This window comes from Zootoca vivipara, chromosome 12, assembly GCF_965207765.1.
Source record: "Zootoca vivipara chromosome 12, rZooViv2.hap1.1, whole genome shotgun sequence".
NCBI lineage: Eukaryota > Metazoa > Chordata > Lepidosauria > Squamata > Lacertidae > Zootoca > Zootoca vivipara.
In genome coordinates, this window is record NC_142595.1 from 41,922,470 (window position 1) to 41,948,583 (window position 26,114).

The 26,114-nt window shown below is 43.5% G+C and overlaps 4 protein-coding genes across 4 annotated transcripts; all 4 read left to right on the plus strand.

The window, feature by feature from the left end:
• The first annotated feature begins 755 nt into the window (after positions 1–755).
• On the plus strand, positions 756–1,703 carry LOC118079207 (olfactory receptor 4N2-like). Its single transcript, XM_035103230.3, has one exon. It carries the CDS (start codon positions 756–758, stop codon positions 1,701–1,703), a length of 948 nt encoding a protein of 315 aa, XP_034959121.3.
• A 5,804-nt stretch (positions 1,704–7,507) lies between these two features.
• LOC118094974 (olfactory receptor 4N2-like) lies at positions 7,508–8,452 on the plus strand. The gene has a single exon (XM_035135801.1). The coding sequence runs from the start codon at positions 7,508–7,510 to the stop codon at positions 8,450–8,452; it is 945 nt and encodes a 314-aa protein (XP_034991692.1).
• A 9,157-nt stretch (positions 8,453–17,609) lies between these two features.
• On the plus strand, positions 17,610–18,578 carry LOC118095624 (olfactory receptor 4K3-like). The gene has a single exon (XM_035136871.2). The coding sequence runs from the start codon at positions 17,619–17,621 to the stop codon at positions 18,576–18,578; it is 960 nt and encodes a 319-aa protein (XP_034992762.1). The 5' UTR covers positions 17,610–17,618.
• Positions 18,579–24,234: 5,656 nt separating this feature from the next.
• On the plus strand, positions 24,235–25,173 carry LOC118095623 (olfactory receptor 4K3-like). Its single transcript, XM_035136870.2, has one exon. It carries the CDS (start codon positions 24,235–24,237, stop codon positions 25,171–25,173), a length of 939 nt encoding a protein of 312 aa, XP_034992761.1.
• Positions 25,174–26,114: the final 941 nt, after the last annotated feature.

Genomic DNA, 26,114 nt, shown 5'->3' on the forward strand with positions numbered 1-26,114 from the left:
AAGATGTATATCTCTCTCATATATTGCCCAGAGAAGGAGAGAGTTCATGGCACACTGAGCACTCAGCCGAAACTATTAGCACACCAGTAACCTAACAAGGAGGACATTAGTAGCTAATCATAACATTATTTCTACTGTATTAAGTGGGGCAGCAAGTGAAAGAGCACTAAAATATGAAATGCACAGATGAGCCTCAAACTGATGCTTATTAAATAGAAATTTCACCACTCTATTTTTCCTCATTTTTTTTATTTCAGTCAATGACCCTCCTTGCAATCCTTTCACTAAAACAGGGAGGGCATTTGGAGGTGAGTGCTCAGCAGAAGCTGAACTGAATGCTGAATCCCTCTTGGAGGAGCATGCTTTCTCCCAGATATAATCACACTGAGACTCTGAGTTTAGGAAAACAAGGAAGCCAGTGTTTATTAGAGAAAATACATGTTAGGTGAAAAGAGATTACCAAGCTTTAGTCAAGAAAGTGCAGCTATTTCTGGCACTTTGAAAACTATACCAGTATGATAAACTTCTTTTCAATTGAAATTGACTTTTCATTTGCCTTTTGAAAAAGCAACAGCTGGACAAGATACCCAAATGATAACTGGACCCCTGCTTTCTTACAAACCAGCCAACCAATGGGTTGTATGCACTGTTTATATAACCTTGAGGTGAAACTGGGGAAGGGGAAACCCACCTTGTAGATGTTTCCTGTTTAACATCTCCACCATTATTTGACTGCAGAGCTATGCACTCTAAAAATGGAACAATGGAACCATACAGTAGTGGAGATGGGACAACTGAACCATACAGTAGTGGCAGAGTTTGTTCTCCAGGGATTATCACAGATCTGGGAGCTGCAGCTGTTCCTCTGTTGTCTCCTCCTGCTCTTCTATGTCATCATCCTACCAGGAAACATCCTTATCATTGTGACCATTTTGAAATATTCCCATCTGGGATCCCCCATGTTTTTCTTCTTGGCCAATTTGGCTTTGATGGACATCTGCTATAGCTGTGTCACCCCTCCAAAGATGATAGCCAACTTCTTGGCTGGCTGCAGAACCATCTCCTACAGGGGCTGCATTGCTCAGCTTTTCTTCATTCATTTTCTGGGTGGGGCCGAGATCAACCTCCTTATTGCCATGGCTGTGGATGTAGCCATCTGCCACCCACTGCACTATGCCACTGTGATGACCAGGGTGGTTTGCTGGACATTAGTTGTAGGTTCATGGGCAGGAGGATTCATACATTCTATAATCCAGGTGATTCTCATCATACCACTTCCTTTCTGTGGCCCCAATGAACTGGACAATTTCTTTTGTGACATCACCCAGATCGTCAAGCTGGCTTGCACCAACACTTATGCATTAGAATTTGTCATGTTTGTTAATAGTGGTCTGGTCACTACTGGATGTTTCATCCTCCTCCTCATTTCATATGGGGCTTTGCTGGTCAAGGTGAGGACAGGCTCGGGTCAAGGGAAGAGCAAAGCCTCCTCTACATGCATCACCCACATCATCATTGTCTTCATCATGTTTGGTCCGGCTATCTACATCTACTGCCGTCCCTTCCAAGATTTCCCCTTCGACAAGATAGTGGCTTTTTTCCACACTGTGGTCTTTCCTTTGATGAACCCCACAATCTACACACTGAGAAACAAGGAGATCAAAGTTGCTATGTGGAGACTGATGATGAAGTATAAAATTTAGGCAGGTATCTGAAAGGAGAGTCTATTGCTTCAGTGATCACTTTTATTTTACCTTATCATCCCAGTTTCTTGGGCCAATGTTGTAGTAACACAGTAGTGCCTTTATAGTGAGTACATACAAGGTAAATTTTAAGGGTGATATGAAATGAAGTATTTCTATGAAATAAAGTGATAAACGTGGGTGAAATGGATTTTCAGCACTGTAGTCTAATGAATTAACTGTGTAGTAAAGCTAGCACATATTTTTAATAACTTTGGAATAACTTGCCAAAACCAATCAAATCTTCATGCTGGAAAATGTTAGCTATTTTTGAGTCATTCAGATTGGTGCTGCGGTTTCACTCCCAAACCTTTGTGGTAAAATAGACTTCTTAAACAAAACTTGAAGGTGAATCTTTACTTGTCAGGATGGCAACAACTGAACAAGTTGTATTATTTATATATTGAGTTCAATACAATTTATTTCTCTCCCTTGAGCCCAAGAGAGGGTTGAGTCTTCTTGCTTCAAAAACACACACTTTCATAGCAATGCATAAATCATTAGTCCTTTGCTTGGCTGTCTTCATAATCCCCCCCCCCGACACAGCCTGCTTGAAGTCTTCACACTCCCATGTTCTCAGGCAACAAAATGACAGCAAGACACCCCCACCCTCACATTTAACACACCCCCACCCTCACACACACACTTTTAAAGGCAGTTAACAAGTTAACATTCAGCATATCTGTGACCTTGATTGGAGCCGCCTGCTTTGCAACTGTTACATTAATGTACATGTTCTTTACCCCGGTACAATTTATGATTTGTAAAATACATTTTCTACCAAATACAGCACAAAACTAACAAGAAACACTTGAAGCACATTTGTTTTCTTCACATCTTCCTCCTTGCACACTCCTCTAAGTGTTGGAAATGTTGAGAACATTCTCCTAATAATGATGAGTATTTGTAATAAGTAAAGTTTATCAACCTTTGTTCTAATCATTAGACATTCTAGGAATATTCAAGTGTAATCTATGGAGCAGAGGTGGGTATGTTGTGATCCTCAAGACTTTGCTGGACTCCAACTCCCATCATTCCTGACCAATGGCCATGCTAGCTGAAGCTGATGGGAATTGGTGTCCAGTGACACATCGTTGGGGTTCATGTGCCTAAACCTCCTATAGAGGAACCCTGTATTATTAAAATTGCACAGAAAACAAAGAACTGATAGATTTTTGTGCAATCCAAACTCATGATCTACCTATATTGAATGCCCTGATACCCTTTCTCCATATAGCTGTGCTTGATCTGATATGTAGAGATCTTTCCTAATCTGATTAATTAATGAGGGTTTCTGGAAGCTTTTCTGTGTGAAAGAAACAAGCAGAAGGTTCATGATGTTTGGGTTATTCCTTTAGAGAAGTTGAGCAGGAACGTAGGAAGGGGGGTGATTCGCACCGGGTGTCATCCCTGAGGGTGGGTGACAAAAAGGCACATGCAGCAAACTCCGGCCACTGAAGCTGGTTGAAACTGGTTCTTTTATCTCTTCTGTCAAGGTCATGCTCACTATAATAATGCCAGAAGGAGCCCGGGTTTCACTTTCCTTTCTGTCTTTCTTTCCTTCTGGTGTGGTGTTCTGTACAGTGGTACCTCGGGTTACGAACACGAGCCATTCCGGGACGCAGTCCGAACCCCGAAATGGCCATAACCCGAAGTGCCATTTTGCACATGCGCAAACTGCGATTTCCACGATTTCCGCGCTTTGCGCATGCGCAGAAGATGTGCACGGTGAAAATACTTCTGGGTTTGTGGAGTTCGTAACCCGAGGTGTTCATAACCCGAGGTACGACTGTACATAGTATGCTTAGTGTTAAGGTTTAGACTTAGGATAATTTATTATAAATTTAAATTCAGTCTGCTGCAACTGGAGTTCTTATGGACTGTGCCAATCCTGAATGTATTGGATTTCTGACCATTATCCTCATTTCCCTTCAGTAGCAGTAAAGCTCTGCTGGCTGAAATACAATTGCCTCTTGTCTATTTACTGGGAATCCTACAACGTGTTTAAGTTTTTACTCTGCTAACTATACGTTGGAGTTCTGCTCTGGATCATATTGAGTAGAATTTCATGACAGTAGCCAGTCATATTTTACTATTTAATAGCACCACCAGGGCCGGCTCTACGGTCAGGCTGGGTGGCACAGGGCGCCACGGCGCCGGCCCGGCAGGGGGGGGCGCCACACAGCTGTGCCTGCCCACCTGCCGACCACTCCGCCGCGCAGGAAGCCCGCCCGCCTGTCGCGCTGGAAAACGGGGCGATGGCGGAGGGAACCATCACACCACGGCGCCAGGGCGCCAAAGGTGCTGAAGACGGCCCTGAGCACCACAAAGCCAAATTAGGCAACACTAATCTAAATAACGATGACAAAGGACGAGATGGTTGGACAGTGTTCTCGAAGCTACGAACATGAGTTTGACCAAACTGCGGGAGGCAGTGGAAGACAGGAGTGCCTGGCGTGCTATGGTCCATGGGGTCACGAAGAGTCGGACACGACTAAACGACTAAACAACAATAATCTAAATAACCAATCATACAACTTCCCTGTAAGATATGGCTACATAAGATATGACAATTAGAATAAGATCTATTATTTGATTATTGATGTAAACCCCCAAAAGGTATTTTTCATTGTTATAAAAAAATACCTCTATCTTCAGTACATTTTACTTTATTTTATATTATTTTTATTTTATTGCTTTGGCTAGTGGCTGATGCAAATAAAGATTCTTCTGATTCTACATGAGAATGTTTCAGTGCTAGTTCATAACTGGGGTAATGCATTCTGCCAATGTGGAAAAGAGCAAATTTCTTCACTGCTGATAAGGATCCAGGGCAGGCCAGCACAACAGGCCTGACAGGATTTCAGAGCCCATCAAGCAAAAGCGGAGTCATCAAAAAGGCAGGAGTCAAAGAGTGACAACCCAACTAACAGTTGCAGTCAGTGCCGGATTTACATATAAGCTAAACAAGCTATAGCTTAGGGCCCCACTCTCTTGGGGCCCCCCAAAAATGTAAAGGAAAAAATATAAGATAAAAAACAAATAATGTAAAACCTACACACAGGAACAGTGTTTCGGGTTGTTTATGGACCTATTAGGTCCATAAATTACCATATAGCATATATTCAACACAAAAAACAACAACCATTTGTTGTTGACAAAGGACAGCTGGACATATAAAGGGCCCCATTACCTTCAGTAGCTTAGGGCCTCATCAAACCTAAATCTGGCCCTGGGTTGCAGTAGACCAGGCTTCCTCAACCTCTGCCCTCCAGATGTTTCGAGACTACAATTCCCACCATCCCTGTTAGCTAGGGATCATGGGAGTTGTAGGCCAAAAACATCTGGAGGGCTAAGGTTGAGGAAGCCTGCAGAAGACTGATCAAAAGTAGATGAGAGAAATTAACAATAATGCAACAATCATGTCAGCGAAAGCCAGGGATTATTCAGTCTCTAGTGTTGTTGGGCAAATGTTAACTCAGGGGTAGGAAACCTCTGTCCCATGGGTCAACCTTGTTCCTCCAGGGAGTCCAAGATGACTCATGAGGCCATCTTCTGCAAACCACACCCACTTGTCCATCATCTTATGTACTTGGGTGACATCACCTGATGAGTGGAACAGTGGGGTTCAATCCTGTTGGTGGTCTGCTTTGTCAGCATATTGCCTGAAGATTCAAGGGGCAGCACGAGCTATTTGAAATCCCTGTTTTAAACAGCCCCATGCTACTTTTGAACCTCCAAAAACTGATAATTTATAGGACTTCCAAACAGCCCCACATTGTACTTTGAAGTCCTGGCAGTTGAAGCTTCACAGCTGATTTTTCAATAAAGCCCTTGGTGCTAACTTTTTAATAAGGTCCTTGGGAGGCAATGGAAGGAGCTGCTCCTAAGGGCCCTGGATGTCCTTGAATAGGCAACTTCTTCTCCCCACTTTTGGCTCTCCTAGGGCCAGAAGCAATATAGCCATGGAGATGGATGAGGGAGTCTAGGGGTGCCTCAAGGACTGCCAGAAAATTAAGGAAGGTAATTGGGGATTGGCAAGAGGCAGTTTTCTCTCAATTCTACATCCCTTTCCTTATCCTTCCTTGTTCTTCTGCAGCTCTTCTTGGGGGGAAGAATAAGTTGAACTGTTTTTTGGCTCCATTCTTTCTTTCACTATAGCCCTTAAAGGAACAGGCACATTCCCTTCTGGACAAGGACTTTCTGGACAAGCACCTACAACACTTTAACCCATATATGAGTATTGGCACATCGTTTTTAAACAAAAGAAAGCATAGATATTGGGGGGGATACTTGCAAAAATGTGAAAAGTGGGAGAAATACATAGAAAAATGTGTACAAATTTTCATGTGAACTTTTTTTTTAAGGAGAGTTCACACACTGGTGTGGAAATTGGGGGAGTGAATTTAATATTTGGAAAATGAGCAGCAGAGAGAGAAAAATCAATGGATCTATCCATTTCTAGGTTACTCAGAACGTAAGCATACAAGAGTGAAGATCTGATCAGGAAGGAAACTAGGAATCATTTTCTTCCCTTACAATGAGGAGCCCATTGGTTGTTGTTAGGTTGTATCGATTCAGGGGGTCTAAGAGCTGAACTGTTAGATTTGCTAAATTATGCCATAGAGATCCCTGTGCTGTAGTTCCTATTGACTGAAATCACACACCAGTTTTTGGCTGAAATCACTACTAAGAAGGTTTGAATTCCACTAAGATCTTGCCTCGTGCTTGGCCATTTCTGTGGACAAGAATCACACATGGGTGCTGGAATCACACAAGAGTGATCCTGACCTGCTGTATTTATTAGCTAAAGCTGCGGAGACCAAATGGATCGACATGAGCCTTTTTCCTGCTCCCTGCTGCTTGTAGTACTGCAACACACCCAATTTTGGGGAGAATTGATCAGAGCTTCCTGCTGGCACTTGCTGGAATGGTATAACTTTGCACCTGGGTGGAACACAAAGGAATAATCAACTGCATCACTGGAGTACCTGTGAGTAAGGCCAAGGAACACACCCTTTCATTACCACATCTAGACCTTGAGAGGAAGTGGGAACGTTTGAAGTTGGTGGCAACTTTGTGGTTTTGTCTATGTTAATTTATGTTTTTGTCTGTGTTACTAGTGTCTTGATGCTGTCACTTGCTGATTTATATGAATAGTGTTGTTTGGCAATACACAAACAGGATCAGATTTAAGAATTAAGGGAGCTTTTGATGGAGCTTTGAGGAAGGTGATGGCCCATTTGCAGAGGGGAGAATAAATTTTACCAACAGCCAGGAAAGAGCTTATAGTTTATGGATTCCACATTAGTTAACCTTTGCTCTTCCTGATGTTTCTGAACTACAACGCCTGTCCTTCAATGACAACATGGCTAATGGAAGTTGTAGACTAACAACATTTGGAGACCCACAGGTCCCCTACCCTGATCTAACAATCAAAACTCTATCTATTTTTAAAATATATTCTGGAGTTATAAGAAGTACTGCATAAGATTTTGGAAGTTCTAAAACAGATTGTACAGGTTTCCTTATCTGCCAAACTCACCCCTTCCTTTTCCATAAATGACGTCCCACAGAGATATGCCACATCATCTACACTTCTCTGTGCAAAATTCAGTTGATCCAGACATAACTTAGAAGGTTCATCTTTTCTTGGCCAGCCTACTAACTGGCTGCATGTAGAGGAATGCATACAAGTGAGGGGGAGGGAATTCTGTGATAAATGTCTTCATCATTGTTCCATTTCAAGGCTATAATCTGCAAGGATGGAAAATGGGACTCATACAGTAGTGGTCGAGTTTGTTCTCCAGGGAATATCACAGATCTGGTTGGTGCAGCTGTTCCTCTGTACCCTACTCCTGCTCTTCTATGCCATCATCCTACCTGGAAATGTCCTCATCATTATGACAATTAGGCATGACCCCCATTTGGGATCCCCCATGTTTTTCCTCTTGGCCAACCTGGCTTTCATGGACATCTGCTACAGCTGTGTCACAACTCCGAAGATCATAGCCAACTTCTTGGCTGGCTGCAGAACCATCTCCTACAGAGGCTGCATGGCTCAGCTTTTTTTCATTCATTTCCTTGGTGGGGCAGAGATCATTCTCCTTATTTCCATGGCTGTGGATCGCTATGTGGCCATCTGCCACCCACTGCACTATGTCACTGTGGTGACAAGGGTGGTTTGCTGGGCTATGCTGCTGTGTGCATGGGCTGCAGGTTTCATACACTCCATGATACAAGTCATTCTCATTGCCCCACTGCCTTTTTGTGGCCCCAATGAGTTGGACAACTTCTTTTGTGACATCACCCAGATCATCAAGCTGGCTTGCACCAACACTTATACATTAGAGTTTGTCATGTTTGTCAACAGTGGTTTGGTCACAATTGCATCTTTCCTCCTCCTCCTCATCTCTTATTTGGCCCTCCTTGTCAAGGTGAGGAAGGGCTCAAGCCAAGGAAAGAAGAAAGCCTCCTCTACATGCATCACCCACATCATCATTATCTTCATTATGTTTGGCCCAGCTATCTATATCTATTGCCGTCCTTTCCAGGACCACCCGTTTGACAAGGTGGTGGCCTTTTTCCACACTGTGATCTTCCCTGTGATGAACCCCATGATCTATACACTGAGGAACAAGGAGATCAAAGTTGCTATGTGGAAACTGCTGAAAAAAATATACCAAAATCTCCAGACAAGTGAAAGATAACGATATCATAGTATTGCAATACCATAAAGAAGGCTGATCGCCAAAGAATTGATGCTTTTGAATTATGGTGCTGGAGGAGACTCTTGAGAGTCCCATGGACTGCAAGTAGATCAAACCTATCCATTCTGAAGTAAATCAGCCCTGAGTGCTCACTGGAAGGACAAATCCTGAAGCTGAGGCCCCAAATACTTTGGCCACGTCATGAGAAGAGAAGACTCACTAGAAAAGACCCTGATATTGGGAAAGATGGAGGGCACAAGGAGAAGGGGATGACAGAGGATGAGATGGTTGGACAGTGTTCTCGAAACTACGAACATGAATTTGATGAAACTGCGGGAGGCAATGGAAGACAGGAGTGCCTGATGTGCTCTGGTCCATGGGGTCACAAAGAGTCGGACATGACTAAACGATTAAACAACAACAAAATTGCAAAACTTGCTTTTATTCTTATGCTTTCTTGCACTTAATCATTATTCACCAGATTTCTTACACCCCCTTTGCTTAGTGAATTCCAGAGACTGCAGTAGATTAACAGTACAGTGGTACCCTGGTTTTCAAACAGCTTAGTTCACGAACAACTTGGAAACTGAACGTTGCAAAACCGGAAGTAGGTGTTCTGGTTTGCGAACTTTTTTTCAGAAGCTGAACATGCTCCGTTTTGAGTCCCTCTGTTTCCCTTTTGAGTTGCTAATTTGCTTCCCTCTGTGTTTCCTGTTGCACTGCTAATTTGCACCCCCCATTGTAATTCAAGCCTTCCATTTCCGATTGCAGTGTTCTGAGCTGATATTTGGAGCTGATATTTGGTGTTTTTTTGCTACAGGATTTGTTTTGCCTTTTTTGTTTTGAAGCTTTTTCAGTTAATTTGTTTATGTGACTGTGTGGATCCCAGTTCAGCTACTGATTGATTGATTGTGTGACTGCAGAAATGGTTAAAAGCCCCCCCCCCATGCAAACAATGACTATCAACAGTGCAGATAAGAGAAAACAATTAATTTTTATTATCTATAATACTGTTTTATTTATTTTATAGTATATTACTTTTATTATTGCTTTCCTTTTATGGATCAATGGTCTCGTTAGATAGTAAAATTCATGTTAAATTGCTGTTTTAGAGGTTGTTTTTAAAAGTCTGGAATGGATTAATCTATTTTGCATTATTTTCTAAGGGAAAGCACACCTTGGTTTTGGAATGCCTTGGTTTTGGAACAGTCTTCCGGAACGGATTAAGTTTGAGAACCAAGGTACCACTGTAACACTTTTATTGTCTAAAAGTAACTATACAACAGCCCTAACAAACTTACTGCTGCAGATCATATTTGTGCACCAGTCCTTCTGCCCTAGTCCTAGTTTCATTTTCCATGTCATACCATATAAGCCATTGCCTCTCTGTTCAGGATCACCTGTCACCACATTTAATCTAAACTACAAGTCACACAAACATATTTTAACAGCTTCCCATCCTTGAGGTGGTGAGTGGATGATCAGTCACCTCTAATAACACCTGGGGACTATTCTGCCCCATTACTGGTTGCTATTTCTATCTAAACAATTAATAATCTCTGTATTGTGCAGGTTTCCTATTCACCCCGCCTCTAGAGGTGACCACCTCCATGTTCAAAGATGGGAAGCAAGCTTCTATAGGTGGTTTCTGGGCCTGGGCTTCTGTTGATGTTCCAAGATCTTGGCATGTTGACAAGCTTTGCTCTTTTGATTGTATGGTTCAACATAATTCTGACATAAGTTGCATATGTCTTCTGCTCCTTCTAAATGGGCAGCAAGGCCTATAAAGGTTGCCAATTTCTCCACCAGCACATGAACGTGACCCGTCTTACAGTCTTCAAGCATGTGGCTGGTGAAGAGGGTGGCCAGCATGGCATGGTGGAACTAGCCATCATGTTCTCACAACCACCTCAGATGTGCTTTTGATATCTGAAGAAGTGTGTCTTCATCCCCCTGTGTATACAAAGCTGCATGTGAAGCTTTATAGACAAGTTCTAAAAAGGAAGTTCTACAGGAAAGGCGGCTTTCTCTCTCCACATGCATTCATTCTGTCCTTGATTAATGTATGGAAAAGGACTATATGTTGAATCTCAGTGTGGGAACCTCTGGTTGCCTGATTATGGAGTTAGCTCCCTATCTCTCTGCTCAGCCTGCTTTGCAAGGCAGACGATGATATGTTTTAATTTCCTTAAATCTTTAAGCACAAACATATTATACTGCATGGGAAGATCCATAGTAACACATAACAATTATCCATACGGTAGTTGCATATTGTTTGCCAACTTCATGGTGTAATAACTAATAGCTTGCCAAAGTAATCACACATTAAGGCTGGGCAAGACTTGGTGTGGTATTCAACTAGTTTGAGCAGATCCATTGAAATTAATGAGCATGATTAAGTAAAGTCCATTACTTGCAACAGGTCTACTCTGAGTAAAATATAGTTGGATGCCACATGTGAAGCCAATCCGCTCCATTCCTTCATGTGTACACTATAGTCCATCTGTGGACTCTACTTCCTTTACTCTTCATAATGAAGAGTGTTTCTAATAAATAAACTTGTATGACAATTCTCCATCATCTAATCTATTTCTTATGCCACTTTGTTATGGATATGCAGGTGGAGACTGCAGTGGGTCCCCATAGTATTAAGGTTACACACAAGGCAAAGTGTTGGTAACTTTTGAAAGCCTAATAAGATACTACCTGAAAGGCATGGACAATGTTCATCTACACTTCTTGATCCCGTCATCCAATAATGTCTAGTCAGGTACATGTTATGAGTCATTGCACTGAGTTAGGGTTACCATATTTTGAAGAGCAAAAAAGAGGACTCTATAACGACTCTTATTTTAAATACCTCTGTTATATGTAGGCTATAGAAGCTGTGATATATTGCTGAGGGGGGCAGGAGAAGAGAAGAAGAAAGCAAGTCTTCAGCCACCAGTTATGCCTATGTCTCATCCAGAAATTATAGCCAAAGACATTTTTGCAAATTTAAAAAATCCATCCGGACAAAAAGTTTACCCCTAAAAAAGAGGATATGTCCTGGAAAAAGAGGACACATGGCAACCCTAACTGAGCAGACAGATTCACACCATACATTTAAAGCACATTCAGCACACATCTACAGCACATGGCTTCCCCCAAAGAATCCTGAGAACTGTAGTTTGTTATGGATGATAGGAACTGTAGCTCTGTGAGGTGGAACTAGAGCTCCCAGGAAGCTACTACAGTATGTACTTTAAACCTGAAGAAATGTGAGCTTTGCATTCAAGTTTAATTCTAGTTTTTACATCATCATCATCAGGCTGGGAGAACCGCCAGGTTTGCAAAAATACAACAATAAAATGCAAAATAACCTTAGGGGAAGGCACCCCCCCAAAAAAACCCCCCACATAACTCTGCTGATTAAGTACTGAGCATGTTCACCAGCCTAGGGGTTCTAAATTCCTTTTTGAGTGGAAAGGGGAAGGAATGGAATATCCTGAAGTAAGGCATGGCTAGTTGAAACAGTGCACAAATGGTTGTAAATTTTTCTCCATGGACACGCTCTTCTGCCTTATTCCTTGGATAAATGGTTGTTGGACTAGGGCCCAGATCAAGGCCTACTGCTTCACCATTTCCAATCCCATCCCAGAGTTCACCTGCACTTTCTCCATCTGATTCACTATGCAAACTTTTTAATGAGCTCCCTGAAGACTGATAGCTGGGGTGTCTCTGCCTTGAGTCTCTTGAGCTCTTACTATGGCAGCTTCCAGTATCTGTGTGCCAAGGCCTTTAGATGAGCAGGGAAGTATTTTGTTATTCCCAAAGAGGAAAAGAATGTGACCCTTTTCACTGCCCTTTACCCCAGAGGAAGAATAAGGAATTGGTTCTTTTTTTCTTTCCTTCCTTACAATGTTCAGATTTTAGTTATTATTTTTTCAGGTTGCAGGGCTAGATCTTCAACAATCAAAAGCATTTTGTCCTCACTCACACATCCCTGATCACACATACATTATGTGTTAACTCATGTGTAAGCCCATGCTGCCACAGAGGTGTGATATGAGCAAGATCTTGGGCCCACAGTTTTGCCACAAGGCAGGGGTGTTCAGCTATGTTAGTCAGAGATGAAACAATGAGAAAACAAAGAAAGCCAGGCAAGCTGTTGATCATTATCGTTCTGTTTGCAAGCAGACTCCCACTGACCATGCAAGGAGAAGAAGGGACCAGAACAAAAGCATGTTAGAATTTTTTAACCCTCAGATAGTACCCACCCTTGTAACAGAAAAGCTACCCCCAAAATGGCAGAGAAAAGGGTTGTACCTGTAAATCAGGACACACTCAGATTTCATGTTTCTCCAGCATATTTACGAGTCTGTTAATCAAGATGCTTGACAATACCTTTTTCCAAACCAGTTTGAGATACCCTTTGAAACAGTGAATACATTGACTCCAGAATCCATTTTCAAGCACCTGTTTATTCATACATTGATACCGGTAGCTGCTCTTTGGGCAAATCTGTGGGGATAGTTATCAATACTTGTTAAACCAGAGGGGAAGCTTGGGAAGGATTTCCTGCTATGTGGCTGGAGGAGTCTCAGTGCTGACTAGGGGTTAAACATGACTGTTGTATTGCTCTCTGTTTACAGCTCAGGCTTTACTGGTAAAGCAGGTTCTCTCCATAGGAGAGAGCATGGGTTGCGGCTGGGCTAACAAGACGACCCAGGGCCTTGGGGGGTGGGTCTGATATTTGGCTTTGATTGGTGGTTTAATTGTTGCTGGGGATTTTTTCCTTGTTGCAATTTGATGATTGACAGCCCTTGCTTGGTTTAAGCTGAAGGAGCAGTTTGTGCTACCTCTTTGCTGCTTGCTTCGAATCTCCCGCCCACCCTCCGCTTCATTTAGGCCCCTTTGCTTGACCTTGCAGTGCCTGTCTAGGTGGTCGCCTGTATTCAGGGGCCTGGTAGGAATTTTGCCATTTGACTGATTGGCTGGTGTCAGGTGGTTTTTGCCTACCATGCTGCAATTAGTCACAACTTGTAAGGTTGCGGTTAGTCATTGGTTCAAATAATTGGTCGAGGGGTACGGATTTTGGCTGGGCCTGACCCTCATGTGATTGCTGCTGCCATATAGAAGTATTCCGTTAAAGGAATCCCGGGCTCCACATGTTTGTCTGTTTATCCCCGCTAGGGGTCAGGACCACGCATGAGCCTCGGGGAGCATCTGGGGAGAGGACAAAGAAGGGCTTGTGCCCCCTGCCCTGTCCTCTCTCAGGGGGTGCTGACTTACTGACTCCCCTACTAGGCTAGAGGGAGTCAGATCTGTCCCAGGCGGGAGACAGATGGCTGGGAACCAATGACTAAGCAACCACTCACATTTAATTGATTGTATTTTAATAAAAAAGTTGTGGCCAAATTTTAATGCCAAAAACCTTAACAAAATTATGGTGTCTGTGTGAGTTATTGGGGGGTCCTCTTGGTGCCTCGGCACGCAAAAAATGATATTTCATTAATTTTTCCATAACAGTTACAAGCTGGTCACTGAGGATATGTGCACCATATATTTTTAAAAGTACATTTAACACACATTTCTCCCCTCAAAGAATAATGGACCCTGTAGAACAGGGAATAGGTTACTGAGAGCTATAGCTCTGTGAGGTGTAACAGTGCCCCAAATTATTTGTGGGAAACAATGTGCTTTGAATGTACTTTAAAGGTATAGTGTGTATGTAGCCAGAGTCCCCATTAAAGTTAAAGATAAATTGGCATATTATTATTAAAAGGTAAAGGGACCCCTGACCATTAGGTCCAGTCGTGACCGACTCTGGGGTTGCGGCGCTCATCTCGTGTTATTGGCTGAGGGAGCCGGCGTACAGCTTCAAGGTCATGTGGCCAGCATGACAAAGCCGCTTCTGGCAAACCAGAGCAGCACACACAGAAATGCTGTTTACCTTCCCGCTGTAGTGGTACCTATTTATCCACTTGCACTTTGACGTGCTTTCGAATTGCTAGGTTGGCAGGAGCTGGGACCGAGCAACAGGAGCTCACCCCTTTGCAGGGATACGAACCACTGACCTTCTGATCAGCAAGCCCTAGGCTCTGTTGTTTAACCCACAGCACCACCCGTGTCCCCTATTATTATTACAAAGCATCAAAATGGCATCAGAAAGTCAAATGGCTGTCACAGGGCTTATGGAAGCCTGGACTGTGTAAAATGTGTGGGTCTGGGATTACACATCTTTTCTCTCCTCCAAAAATAATCATTTGTTGTTGTTGTTGTTGTTTAGTCGTGTCCGACTCTTCGTGACATACTCTTGGAGAAACAAAACTCTGATCTACATAGATCTTCAAGATAAGATTCTGGAGGCAGAACATGGAATCATTTAAATGTAGTGGTCCAGTATTTTTTGATATAGTTTTAATGGAAGGGCAACAATGATTCCCCATTTCCCCATTTGTGAATTTCTGCCTGAAAATGGTTTAAGGCTAGGCACATATTCAGAGCAGTGAACATTTGATCCACCACTCAGAGGTCAGTATTTTGGGTACATGGGTACCTGCATGTTTCTAGTGACATATGTAACAGGGTTGCCAGATCACCTGAGCACCTGGGTAATGATATAGCCACAAAATGTCTTGATAATATTAATATGATATACTTCCTTCCTTCCTTCCTTCCTTCCTTCCTTCCTTCCTGATTAATAGAACTGGAGATTATTCAATTGGTTGAGTGCACACACATAGTTCAGAGATTACCCTGTTTTTGATCCCTTGCCACCTACCCAAGAAACCAAATGAGAAGTCAAACCAACCAACGATGCACCCCTGAGGACAGCTGTGTGTCACATCCCTTAGTGATAAAGTATTGTTTTCTTCTCTAGCACCATTGGAGCAGATAACACACAACTAATGCAGTCAAGCAGATATATCATCCAAATAGATATTGTCATCCACACACCAGCCACAGGCAGAGGAAGGAACTGGATCAAGCAGCTCCATGCTGATGATGATCAGGACAGAAGAAGTTGCTGTAGCAACCTCAAGGAATTTCTGTTGGATTTTGGAGGTGGGTGAGAAACCATTTGAGGATGTATTGCATTTTTCCAGAAGGCAGGTGGAAAACAATGGGAGGAATGACATATTGCAAACATCTCCAAAGAGCTCTCCAGCCATTTCCATCAACTAATCTTCCCTTTCCCATTCTCTAACTTCACATGCCTTTTGGTGGATAGACTGCTGAGGAACACTGGAGTAGTGTGAAGACTGGTCAATATTATTATCATGTAATTGTCCATCCAGAACACTGGAGACTACATAATATACCCAGTTTCTGATATGGCATGCCTCTAAGAGGTCTACTGCACTCGTGTTATATTTGTGGGTTTCCTCTAGGCATTGGTTAACCATGGCAGAATACTCACCTTGCCACAGTCTGATCTGTAATAGAATAGTCCCAGGATGCTTTCAGTAGACTGAGGTTTGGGCAGTTGTGTTCCTTGCTAAGTGAGAATATAAGAATGTGAGAAATTAGAACTGTCATTCTACATCAGTCAGCAACTGCATACCCATGGCAGTTTGTTCAATTTTCCTGGTGTTTCCCTGTTGATTTCTGCATGTAATTGGAGCTTTCACATGACATAAAAGCCACTTCAAGAACTATAGAGGAATATAGTGAATATTGAGTGCTCATTTCCGTATTAGTTGCAAATGATTTTTTTTCCCTCTGGAAAGGAATAACATGGAAACTAGGACTAAACAGCACTATGGTTCTGGAAGTGATATTTGTAAAATATCATGTGAATGCAGAAATCAACAGTTCGAGAAATGGGGAAATGGAATAAACTGTAGTGTGATTGCAGCTTGTGACATCAGGCTGAGCACTCTGACTTCTTATGGTGACTAACCAGGTGTTTCTTTGGAAAGGAAACACAAAATAGGGGAAGATAATGCATCTGGCCTATTAATAATTAAATCAGAGCAACACACAATTTTAAGGTAAGTCTTTGCACGACAAAAAAGAAGTGGATACAGTTCAGTAATGAACATAGACAATGAATCTATCATATCCACCTCTCTGTGTGTGCACATTCCTGTGATGCAGTCTCAGTCAAACCCCCTGCCGGTGAAGCTGATGCTAAATGAAACCACTGCGTAAGGGCACATGGCAGCTACCACTTTCTTCTCCATGGGCTCCTCTGTGTGGTAACTTCTCCTTGGAATCTTCTCTAATCTCCTTCTGCAGATCTGGAGTACCCAAATGGGTAGTTCTTCAGATATTCCACAAATTTAGATTGTATTTTGGAAAGTGGTCTGCTTCTTAGGAAGATAGATACAGTGGTACCTCTACTTACGAATTTAATGCGTTCCGAACACACATTTGTAAGTCGGAAAAAATTGTAAGTCGAATCCCATAGGAATGCATTGGGAGAAAAAAATTGTAAGTCGAAGCAACCCTATCTAAATATTCATAAGTAGAAAAAAATCCTATCTAAACAGCATCCAAGATGGCCGATGGAGCTCCATTCGTAAGTAGAAACATTCGTAAGTAGAGTTATTCGTAAGTAGAGGTACCACTGTAGTTGGAAAGGTGATGATGATGATGATGATGATGTGTGTGTTGTAGGACAATATATTTTAGAGGAGCTGCATTGATGGGGAAGGGCCATAGCTCACTAGTAGAGCATCTGCTTTCCATTAAGAAGATCCCAGGTGCAATCCCTGGCAACTCCAAGTAGGAGTGTGAATTTTCTCCTCTAAAACTCTGAAAAACCACTGCCAGTCAGTGTAAACTATACTGAGCTATATGAACTAATGGTCTGACTCAATATAAGGCACCTTGCTGTTTTCCTAAAAGAGGTGTGTGTTTGCACCACAGCCCTTCAGATATCTGTTGAATTAGATTGGACAATGGTCAGGGGTAAGGAGCTGGACTCTGCAGAGCCGCAGGTTCTCAACTCCTGGTGCAGATAATACTGAGTTGGATAGAGGAATGGACTTAGTATATGTCATCTTCCTATGTTCCTATGGATAATGTATGAACAATTAGGACTGGGGTCCCAGGACCCAGTCAAGAATAATGGCAGCTGACACATAGCTACACCCTTTGCTAAGGCTATAATGGAAGTATCTCATTACCACCTTTTTCTCTCTTTCCAGTTTTTACAGTGATTTGCAAGAAGACAATGGCATGGGGAAACCAGACAATGGTGAATGAGTTTGTCCTTCTGGGCCTCTCTGAAATTTGGGAGGTCCAATTGGTCTTCTTTATCGTCTTCCTCCTCCTCTACGTGGCTACTTTCTTCATCAACATTCTCATCCTCTCAGCTATTTTCAGATGTCGCCATCTTTCAGACTCACCCATGTTCTTTCTCCTGGGTCATTTGGCTTTCCTGGACCTCTGCCTGTCCTCCTTTGCCACTCCAAGATCTCTTTTTGATTTCCTCGCCCAACACCATGTCATTTCCTTCCATGGTTGCATGGCACAAATCTTTTTTCTTCATCTCTTTGGGGGCAGTGAGATGCTCCTGCTGATAGCCATGGCCTATGACCGGTATGTGGCCATCTCCCACCCTCTCCATTATGCCACACTCATGAATCGGCGGCGATGCATGGGGCTTGTGCTAGCCTGCTGGACTGGTGGGCTCCTCCACACCACTGTGCAATTGGTTTTTACAATTAATGCACTTTTCTGTGGACCCAATCTTGTGCACAATTTCTTCTGTGACATCCCCTTTGTCATTAAGTTGGCCTGCACTGACACATACCTCCTGGAAGTCATGATGGTCACCAACAGTGGCATTATGTCACTAATGTCTTTTGTTGCTCTGCTTCTCTCATATGGATTCATTCTTTATACCATCTGCTCTATGCCCCACTCTAAAAGGACCACAAAGACTGCTTCCACATGTACCTCTCACCTCATTGTGGTTACCATGTACTTTGGGCCAATTATGTTTATTTACCTGCAGCCATACAGTCAATTCATGGCCGATAAAGTGCTCTGCATCTTCTACACCTGTTTCACCCCCTTGCTGAACCCAACTATCTATGCTTTGAAGAACAAGGAGATGAAGGTTGCTATGGGAAGTCTGCTGGCAAGGCTTTCTGGGAAGGTTTCCACTCAAGGCCAGCCCTATCATTAGTCAGCATGAGATGGCCACTTCGAGCAGCTTATTTTGGTTGTCACAAAAGAGAGGCAAAATCAATAGTTATTTAATTTTACTGCTCACAGTGTGGAGAACCCAACTATCTATGCATTAAAAAACAAAGAAATGGAGGCTGTCATTGGCAGTCTGTTGGCAAGGATTTCTGGACAGGTCTCCACTTAGGAATGAACACAGCACTAGGCAGCCCAAAGCCGCCACCTCTTGAAATTGAATTTGGGTGTCACGAAAGAGCAACAAATTTAATTTACTGATCTTCTTGCATTTATACATGGGGTGGAGAAAGTGGTTAGGGAGAAGTTTTTCTCCTTTTCTCCTTATTCTAGAACCCGGGCTCATACAGTGGAGCTGAAAATGAAGTGCTTCCTTACACAGCGCACAGCTGATGGGTGGGGAAGCTAAGCTTTAAAAAGTCTTTTAAATAAACCTTATTCAACATTAGCTCCACCCCACCCCTAAATTGATTTGGGCCTGGATGTAGACCAGATGTTCTCTGGGTAGCCCCGGGTCAAATGGGGTGCTGGGTTCCACCCTAGGATTTCTTTTATTTTCTACCTCAGCTACCAAAATAACCTGACCAGCCACTGGTGTGCAAAGACCTATGCAGCTTGGGGACCAGGATACCAGAAAGACCATCACATCCCTTATTTACTAGGCCAGGGCATCTGGCATGTATCATTTTATCGGGAGGTCCTGAATATTGTTTTTAATCCAATCAGTACTTATTGATGTTTTAATAAATATTCTATTCTCCTTTACATCTACAGGTGTGGCAGTTGATGTGCTAGACCAGTGTCTGGCTTTGGTAATAGACTGGATGAGAGCCAATAAGCTGAACCTCAATCCAGATAATACAGAGGTGCTGTTAGTAGGTGGTTCCCTAGACAGGTTGGATGGGAGACTGCTTCCTCTTTTGGGGGTTACTCTCCCTGTGAAGGAGCAGGTACATAACTTGGTGGTGCTCCAGGACTCATTCACTAGGAAGCGTTCGAGGTATCTGGGGGTACCAATTGCCCATAATTTGAACAAAGTTGTAGCAGTCTAATTAGAGAACGGTTTGTTTGTTTATTTATTTATTTGTTCCTTAGTTTTTATTATATACTAGCTGACCCGGCCACGCGTTGCTGTGGTCCTTTCCTGTGACAAAAACAAAAGGGTTAAAAACAGGACCACATTATCTACCTGGCCCTGCAAGGGCCTGGCAACAAAAGGCGCGTTCTGAAGCACCCGAGTTGTTCAGTTCCATAAAAATTCCAGGAAGTGGCAAGGGGAAGGTAGGGGGTTCTAAATCGGGGGGGGGATTGGGCACTGCAAATATCTGAGGACATGGTTGTTGTTATTGTTTTTAAAAAAGACGTAGAGGGTTGCATTCAGTCGTAGTATACGTGAAATGGAGGGGAATAGCCCCCCTTCAGATCCCCCTGAGCCTCAGAGTCCCTCTGATTCGAGGCGAGATACTGTGGAGATGGCAGGTTTCATCCCTGTGTGTCCCCCCCCACCCTGTTCTGACCCATTACGTATCCCTACTCCCTATTCGGCCCCCACCCCAGGCAGGCCCTTACCTCCACTTGGCAATGTTGGTTTTTTGGTGGGGGATTTTTTGGGGGGGGGTGTAGTGGTGCTAAATGGTAAAGTAAAAACCCCTTGCCATGCAGGGGCCTACATAAATCAAAGGCTGTGCTGCGGCCTGATAATGGCCGCTTTGGTGGTTTCAGTTGCTTGGTTGATGATGTCATTTGGTTTGTGGGTGTGGCTTAAATTTCACAGGAAGGGAGGGGGTGGAGGAGGGTATAACACCACTTGAGGGCGCTGTTTGACTTGGTGGAAAACCAGGTCTGTATCTGCCCAGGTGTGTGATTTGAGGGATTTTTGTCCCCAACAACGCTTGGGGAGTGGCCTGGATCGTTGTGTCAAAATTTCAGGATGATCGGTCAAGCGGTTACGGAGAAAAGTGGAACCTGCAGTTTCACGATTTTTAGATTTTTATATATATAGATAGATTTTTCTCCTCCTCCCCTAATTAGAGGTGGATATCATTCCATTCAGATAGGTGGTAGAATCACACACATTTGGGACAGGGAGAGAAAATCACACCCCTATTTACCCTCCTTTTTTTAAATCTCCTACCATCTACCCAGAAAACCAAACCTGAAGTCAAACCAAGGCACAATGCAGCCTTGAGGGCAGCTGCATAAATCTTGCTTTAGTGACAAAAGTATTACTTTCCTCCCTCTTGCTCTGTAAGAGCAGATAAGGCACTAACTAAAGCAGCCCCCTTTGGGGGGGATGAGCAATTAATTACACACACACACACACACACACACACACACACACACACACACCCCACTGTCTCTTGATTTGCTCTTTAGCCTGCCTTTCAAGCAGAGATCACATCCACACAGATAACTCATCCCCACACCACTCATAGGCAGAGGAAGAAACTGAATCAAACAGTGCCATGCTGATGCTGAACTGAACAGAAGAAGCTGCTCCAGAAAACTTCAAAGAATCTCTGCTGGGATTTGCAGGTGATATAGACCATTTGAGGGGGTGTTAGGTTTGTCCAAACACAAGTGCCTTTGGGAAGAATGACACGTTGCAGACTCCTTCAAGGAGCTCTTCAGCAGTTTCTGCCACCTAAACTTCTCATTTCCAACTCCAGCACCGCACATGTCTTTTGGTGGTTGAATTACTGATGGAATATGGGGCAACATGGGAACTGGTCAGCATTGTTGTGACATACTCATTCATCCAGAAGACTGGAGAATATGTATTACATTGAGTACTGGGGCGACATGCCTCTGATTGTTAGGGAACAGCAGCGGGAGAGGGCTTATTGTATTAATGTCCTTTTTGTGGGTTTCCTATAGGTGCCATCAAAAGGCAAAACACTCAGTGATATGGGCACAGCCTGGTCAATAATGGTTTGGGTCCAGCATGTTGTTGGAATCCTTAGGTTGGGGAACTGGTGTTCTTTGCAAAGTGAAATATAAGATCTTAAGAAATCAGAGCTACCATTTCAGATCAGACTGTGGCTTGTATATGCATGTTTATTCCACTTTCCCAACAGTTCCCTAACTGTTATTTTTTACATTACATTTGAGCTTTCACGTGATGCAAAATCCACTTTCAAAATAATAGAGAAATATAGCATAGGTTTAGCACTTATTTCAATACTATTTCCAATGATTCCCCCATGTCCCCGGCAGCAAATAACATAGAAATTAGCACTAAAGTTTGTGCCATATTCTAGTGTAGGTCTGAAAGTGCCTTTTGCATTGTATGAAAACTCAAAGATAATGTGAAAATTAACATTTAGAGAAACATTGGAAAAGGTGACCAACTACTGTAGATGAGGACTCCATTTTCTGACAGTACCTAACAAGATTCTCCTTTGTAAGAGAATAATAAAATAAGACATGGTAATGCATCTGAACCTGTTAATAATTCTGTCAGTTTGGTTCTGCCTCTGAACACGGTGTCATGGATAGAAGTCATTGAGGTGTGTGGTGTGTGTGTGTGTTAATATAAATTTTATTTTATTCTCTTCTCTTATAATCTATTCTATTCTTACTGAATATAACAATATTCTGAGACAATAACTCCTTGGGTATGACCTGCCTAGCTAGTTCTTCTTACTTTGCACAGCAGAACACAAGGGCTGTAACATCTATAATGCTGTCTACTAGTGATCTTGGCACCAACAGGGCTGTAGCCGAAACAGAGCTGCTGATGAACAAGAGTGAATCAGCATCCTCAGTGGAACCCCAAGGTTAACAGAAGTGCCACAAATAAAATAGGGAAACACCAATGAAGCTGAAAGGGGAACAGGCTGGGGGGCGGGGGGCGCCAGGGGGGTGCCGTGCTGCTGTGCCTGCGGAGGCGGCACTGCGCCCTCCAGCCAGCTGCACTGGGAAACGGGGTGGGGGGCGCGCCAGGATCATCACACCATGGCGCCCGGGTGCCCGATATGCTTAAGACGGCCCTGAAGAGGAAACAGATGAAATAATGTACTGGAGGCAATGATGGCCACCAGCTTGGATGGCTTTAAAAGAGCATTTGAGGCATTCATGGAGGCAGGGCTATCAGAGGCTACAAGTCATGATGGCTATGGTCTGCCTCCATGGTCAGAGTCAATATGCTTCTGAATACTAGTTGCTGGAAGCCACAGCAGGGGAGAGTGCTCTTGTGCTCAGGTCCTACTTACAGGTTTCCCGCATGAATCTGGTTGGCCACTGGGAGAACAGGCTGGATGCTGTAACTCTGCTTACACTTCCAGCAGTCCTTCATGTGCAAGGAACTGTGGAATGGGTGAAGAAGAGAAAGACCAGGGCTCCAGCTCACCAGCTCACATTTCCTTAAAACAGAGGTGGAGGGTGACAACTAAAATCCTAACATGCAGTCACTGCTACACCCCCTGGTGGTGGAGCTGCCCAGGGCCGTCCTCAGGCCTCCCCCAGGAGCTTCGCCTGGGGAGTGGGAGCCTGGGGCCGCCTCCTCCGCACCTCTCAGTTTTTGAGCGGCTTCAGGCCACTCTCCGGAGGTGTGCAGGGAGCGCGAGCCTGGGGCTGCCTCCTCCACACCTCTCAGCTCCCCGCGCACCCCTCCTGCCCGCCTCACTCACAGGGGGCGCCAGAGGGATCTTGGCACCAGGGCGCCAGATATGGTTAAGACGGCCCTGGAGCTGCCACTAAGTAAAGAGCTGCGGAGGGCACAAAGCAGCTTATGCTTTCTTCTCCACAGTTTTCTCTGAATGGTAACTTCCTCTTAGAATATCCTCTAATCTCTGCTGCACCAGATCTAAAGAACCCAAAGGGATTATGCTCCAGGCAGTGCTATTTTTCTGGAAAAAGAGGTGCTGGAACTCACCATGAACACCTCCCTCTTTCTATTAGAATGACAATGACACCCATTGTCATTGTTTTGGAACACACCTGAGAGGTGCCAGAACTGAGTTCCAGTGAGTTCCCTCTGTTTACACAGGGTTTTTTTTGGAAAGTGGTCTACTTCTTAGGAAGATGGGTAATTAGGGAATTGGGGTGTATGCACGAAGCTATGGGCACAAGACAGTATATTTTAGATGATCTGATAAGATGAAGGGTCATAGCTCAGGTGTAGAAAGTCCCAGGTTCAACCTCCAGCATTCCTTTTTTGTCAAAAAACCCTGAAGTACTACTGCCAGTTACTACAGACTATACTGAGTTAAATGGACCAATGATTTGACTTGAAATACTGCAGCTTGCTGTCATCCTAAAAGGTTGGTCTCTCCCTGTGGGGTGGGGTGGGGTGGGGTGGCGACTCCAACTCCCATCAGCCGCAGCCAGCATGCTCATTTTGGGGGATGATGATGTGAGGTGAAGAACATCAACATCTGATGAGCTACAGGTTCCCCATCCCTTGTGAAGACAAAACTGAGCTAGATGAAGTGATGGCCTGACTCATTATAAATCACCTACATATGTCCCTGTGATAATGCATGAAGCACTAGGCCAGGAGTCCCAAGACTCAGTCAAGAATAACGTCAGATAATACAAAAGCACACCCTTTGCTGATTTAACCTAAGACTGTAATGGAAGTATCTCATTATTGTCTCTTTTCTCCCTTCCAAATTTTCACAGTGAAAAGCAAGTAAGGAATGTCAACAAACCAGACAATGGTGAATGAGTTCCTCCTGCTGGGCCTCTCTGAAACCTGGGAAGTCCAAATCTTCTTATTTGTTTTCTTCCTTCTCCTCTACATGGCTACACTATTCACTAACATCCTCATCCTCTCAGCAATTTTCAAGGATCACCACCTTTCAGACTCACCCATGTTCTTTCTTCTGGGTAACCTGGCTTTCCTGGACCTTTGCATGTCTTCCTTTTCCACCCCAAATCTCTTTGATTTTCTTTCCAAGCACCATGCCATTTCCTTCCATGGCTGCATGGCCCAAATCTTCTTCCTCCATCTCTTTGCAGGCAGTGAGATGCTCCTACTGATAGCCATGGCCTATGATCGGTATGTGGCCATTGCCCATCCCCTCCGTTATACCTCACTTATGAGCCGATGCCATTGCATGGGGCTTGTGCTAGCCTCGTGGGCTGGTGGGCTCCTCCATGCCACAGTGCAATTGGGTTTCATCATTAATGCACCTTTCTGTGGGCCTAATCAGGTGGACAGTTTCTTCTGTGACCTCCCCTTGATCATCACATTGGCCTGCACTGACACCTACCCCCTGGAAGTCATGATGATCACCAACAGTGGCATTATGTCACTGGTGACTTTTGTTGGCTTACTTCTCTCCTACGGATTCATTCTCTACACAATCCACTCTCGGGGGGCGTCTGAAAGGAGCACCAAGGCTGCTTCCACATGTACCTCTCACCTCATTGTGGTCACCATGTACTTTGGGCCCATTATGTTTATTTACCTGCGTCCATATGCCCGGTTCATGATTGATAAAGTGCTCTCTGTCTTCTACATGTCTGTCACCCCCTTGCTGAACCCAACTATCTATGCTTTGAAGAACAAGGAGATGAAGGCTGCCCTTAGAAATCTGTTGGCAAGGCTTTCTGGGCAGGTTTCCACTCATTGATGGCCCTACTGTTTGGCAGCTTGAGGCAGCCACCTCTAGCAACTGATTTTCATTGTCACAAAGGAGCAGTAAATTGTCAGTTGTTTATTTTACTGTTCCTGTTGCATTTATACATGATGTGGAGAAAGTGTATAGGGTGGATTTCTCTCTCTCCTTCTCTTGTAATTGTAGAACTTGGGCTTATCCAGTCGATCAGGAAAAGAAGTGCTTCTTTACACAGCAACCAATTGAACAATAGATTTTGCTACTATAAGGGATGGCCACCACTTTGGATGCCTTAAATGCATTAGAAAATATCCTGGGTGATAAGGCTATCAATGGCTACTGCTGCTGATATGGTAGCTACATTACCTGCAGTATCCAGAAAATTCTATGGTAATTACCAATATGTTGAGCACGAAGTGAATCACACAAAAATGTTAATACCATTGTTGGAGTTCCATCTGGATCGCACCAGCACAAGTATACTTATGTAGATATTGAGTTGCGTATGTCATCATTATTTTGGCATTGGAGGCATCATTTAAAATTCCATTTATTAGAAGCTGAAATGTCATTTATTGTTGTTAATGAATTTTTGTAAACCACAAAATTGTTCAGCTTGTGTTTTATCTCTCTGTATTCCTTGGGCATGGTATAGATCTAGGTTTGGGGCAAGTACTTGTTGGTTAGAGAACCCCAAAAGAGATTTAAAACCACAAGATATGCAGCAAAGTAAAATGTGGCAATATAGGCTGTTAGACTTTTAAAATATCCCCTTTTAAGTTGTTCCCAAAGTTCCCATCTTCCCTTAGCATAGAAAGAGTCCACACATTTTTTAAGTTACACATATTTTGCTTTCAAACGTTTCAAAGGTCAGATTCATGTGCTTTTCCATACAGCAGTCTGAAAACACGGGCATTAAAACTTAGGTTTCAATGTGGTTTGTGTTTCTAAATCAT

Coding starts and splice junctions, on each gene's coding strand:
- LOC118079207 (XM_035103230.3), top strand. CDS start 756: ATGGAACAATGGAACCATACAGTAGTGGAGATGGGACAACTGAACCAT.
- LOC118094974 (XM_035135801.1), top strand. CDS start 7,508: ATGGAAAATGGGACTCATACAGTAGTGGTCGAGTTTGTTCTCCAGGGA.
- LOC118095624 (XM_035136871.2), top strand. CDS start 17,619: ATGGCATGGGGAAACCAGACAATGGTGAATGAGTTTGTCCTTCTGGGC.
- LOC118095623 (XM_035136870.2), top strand. CDS start 24,235: ATGTCAACAAACCAGACAATGGTGAATGAGTTCCTCCTGCTGGGCCTC.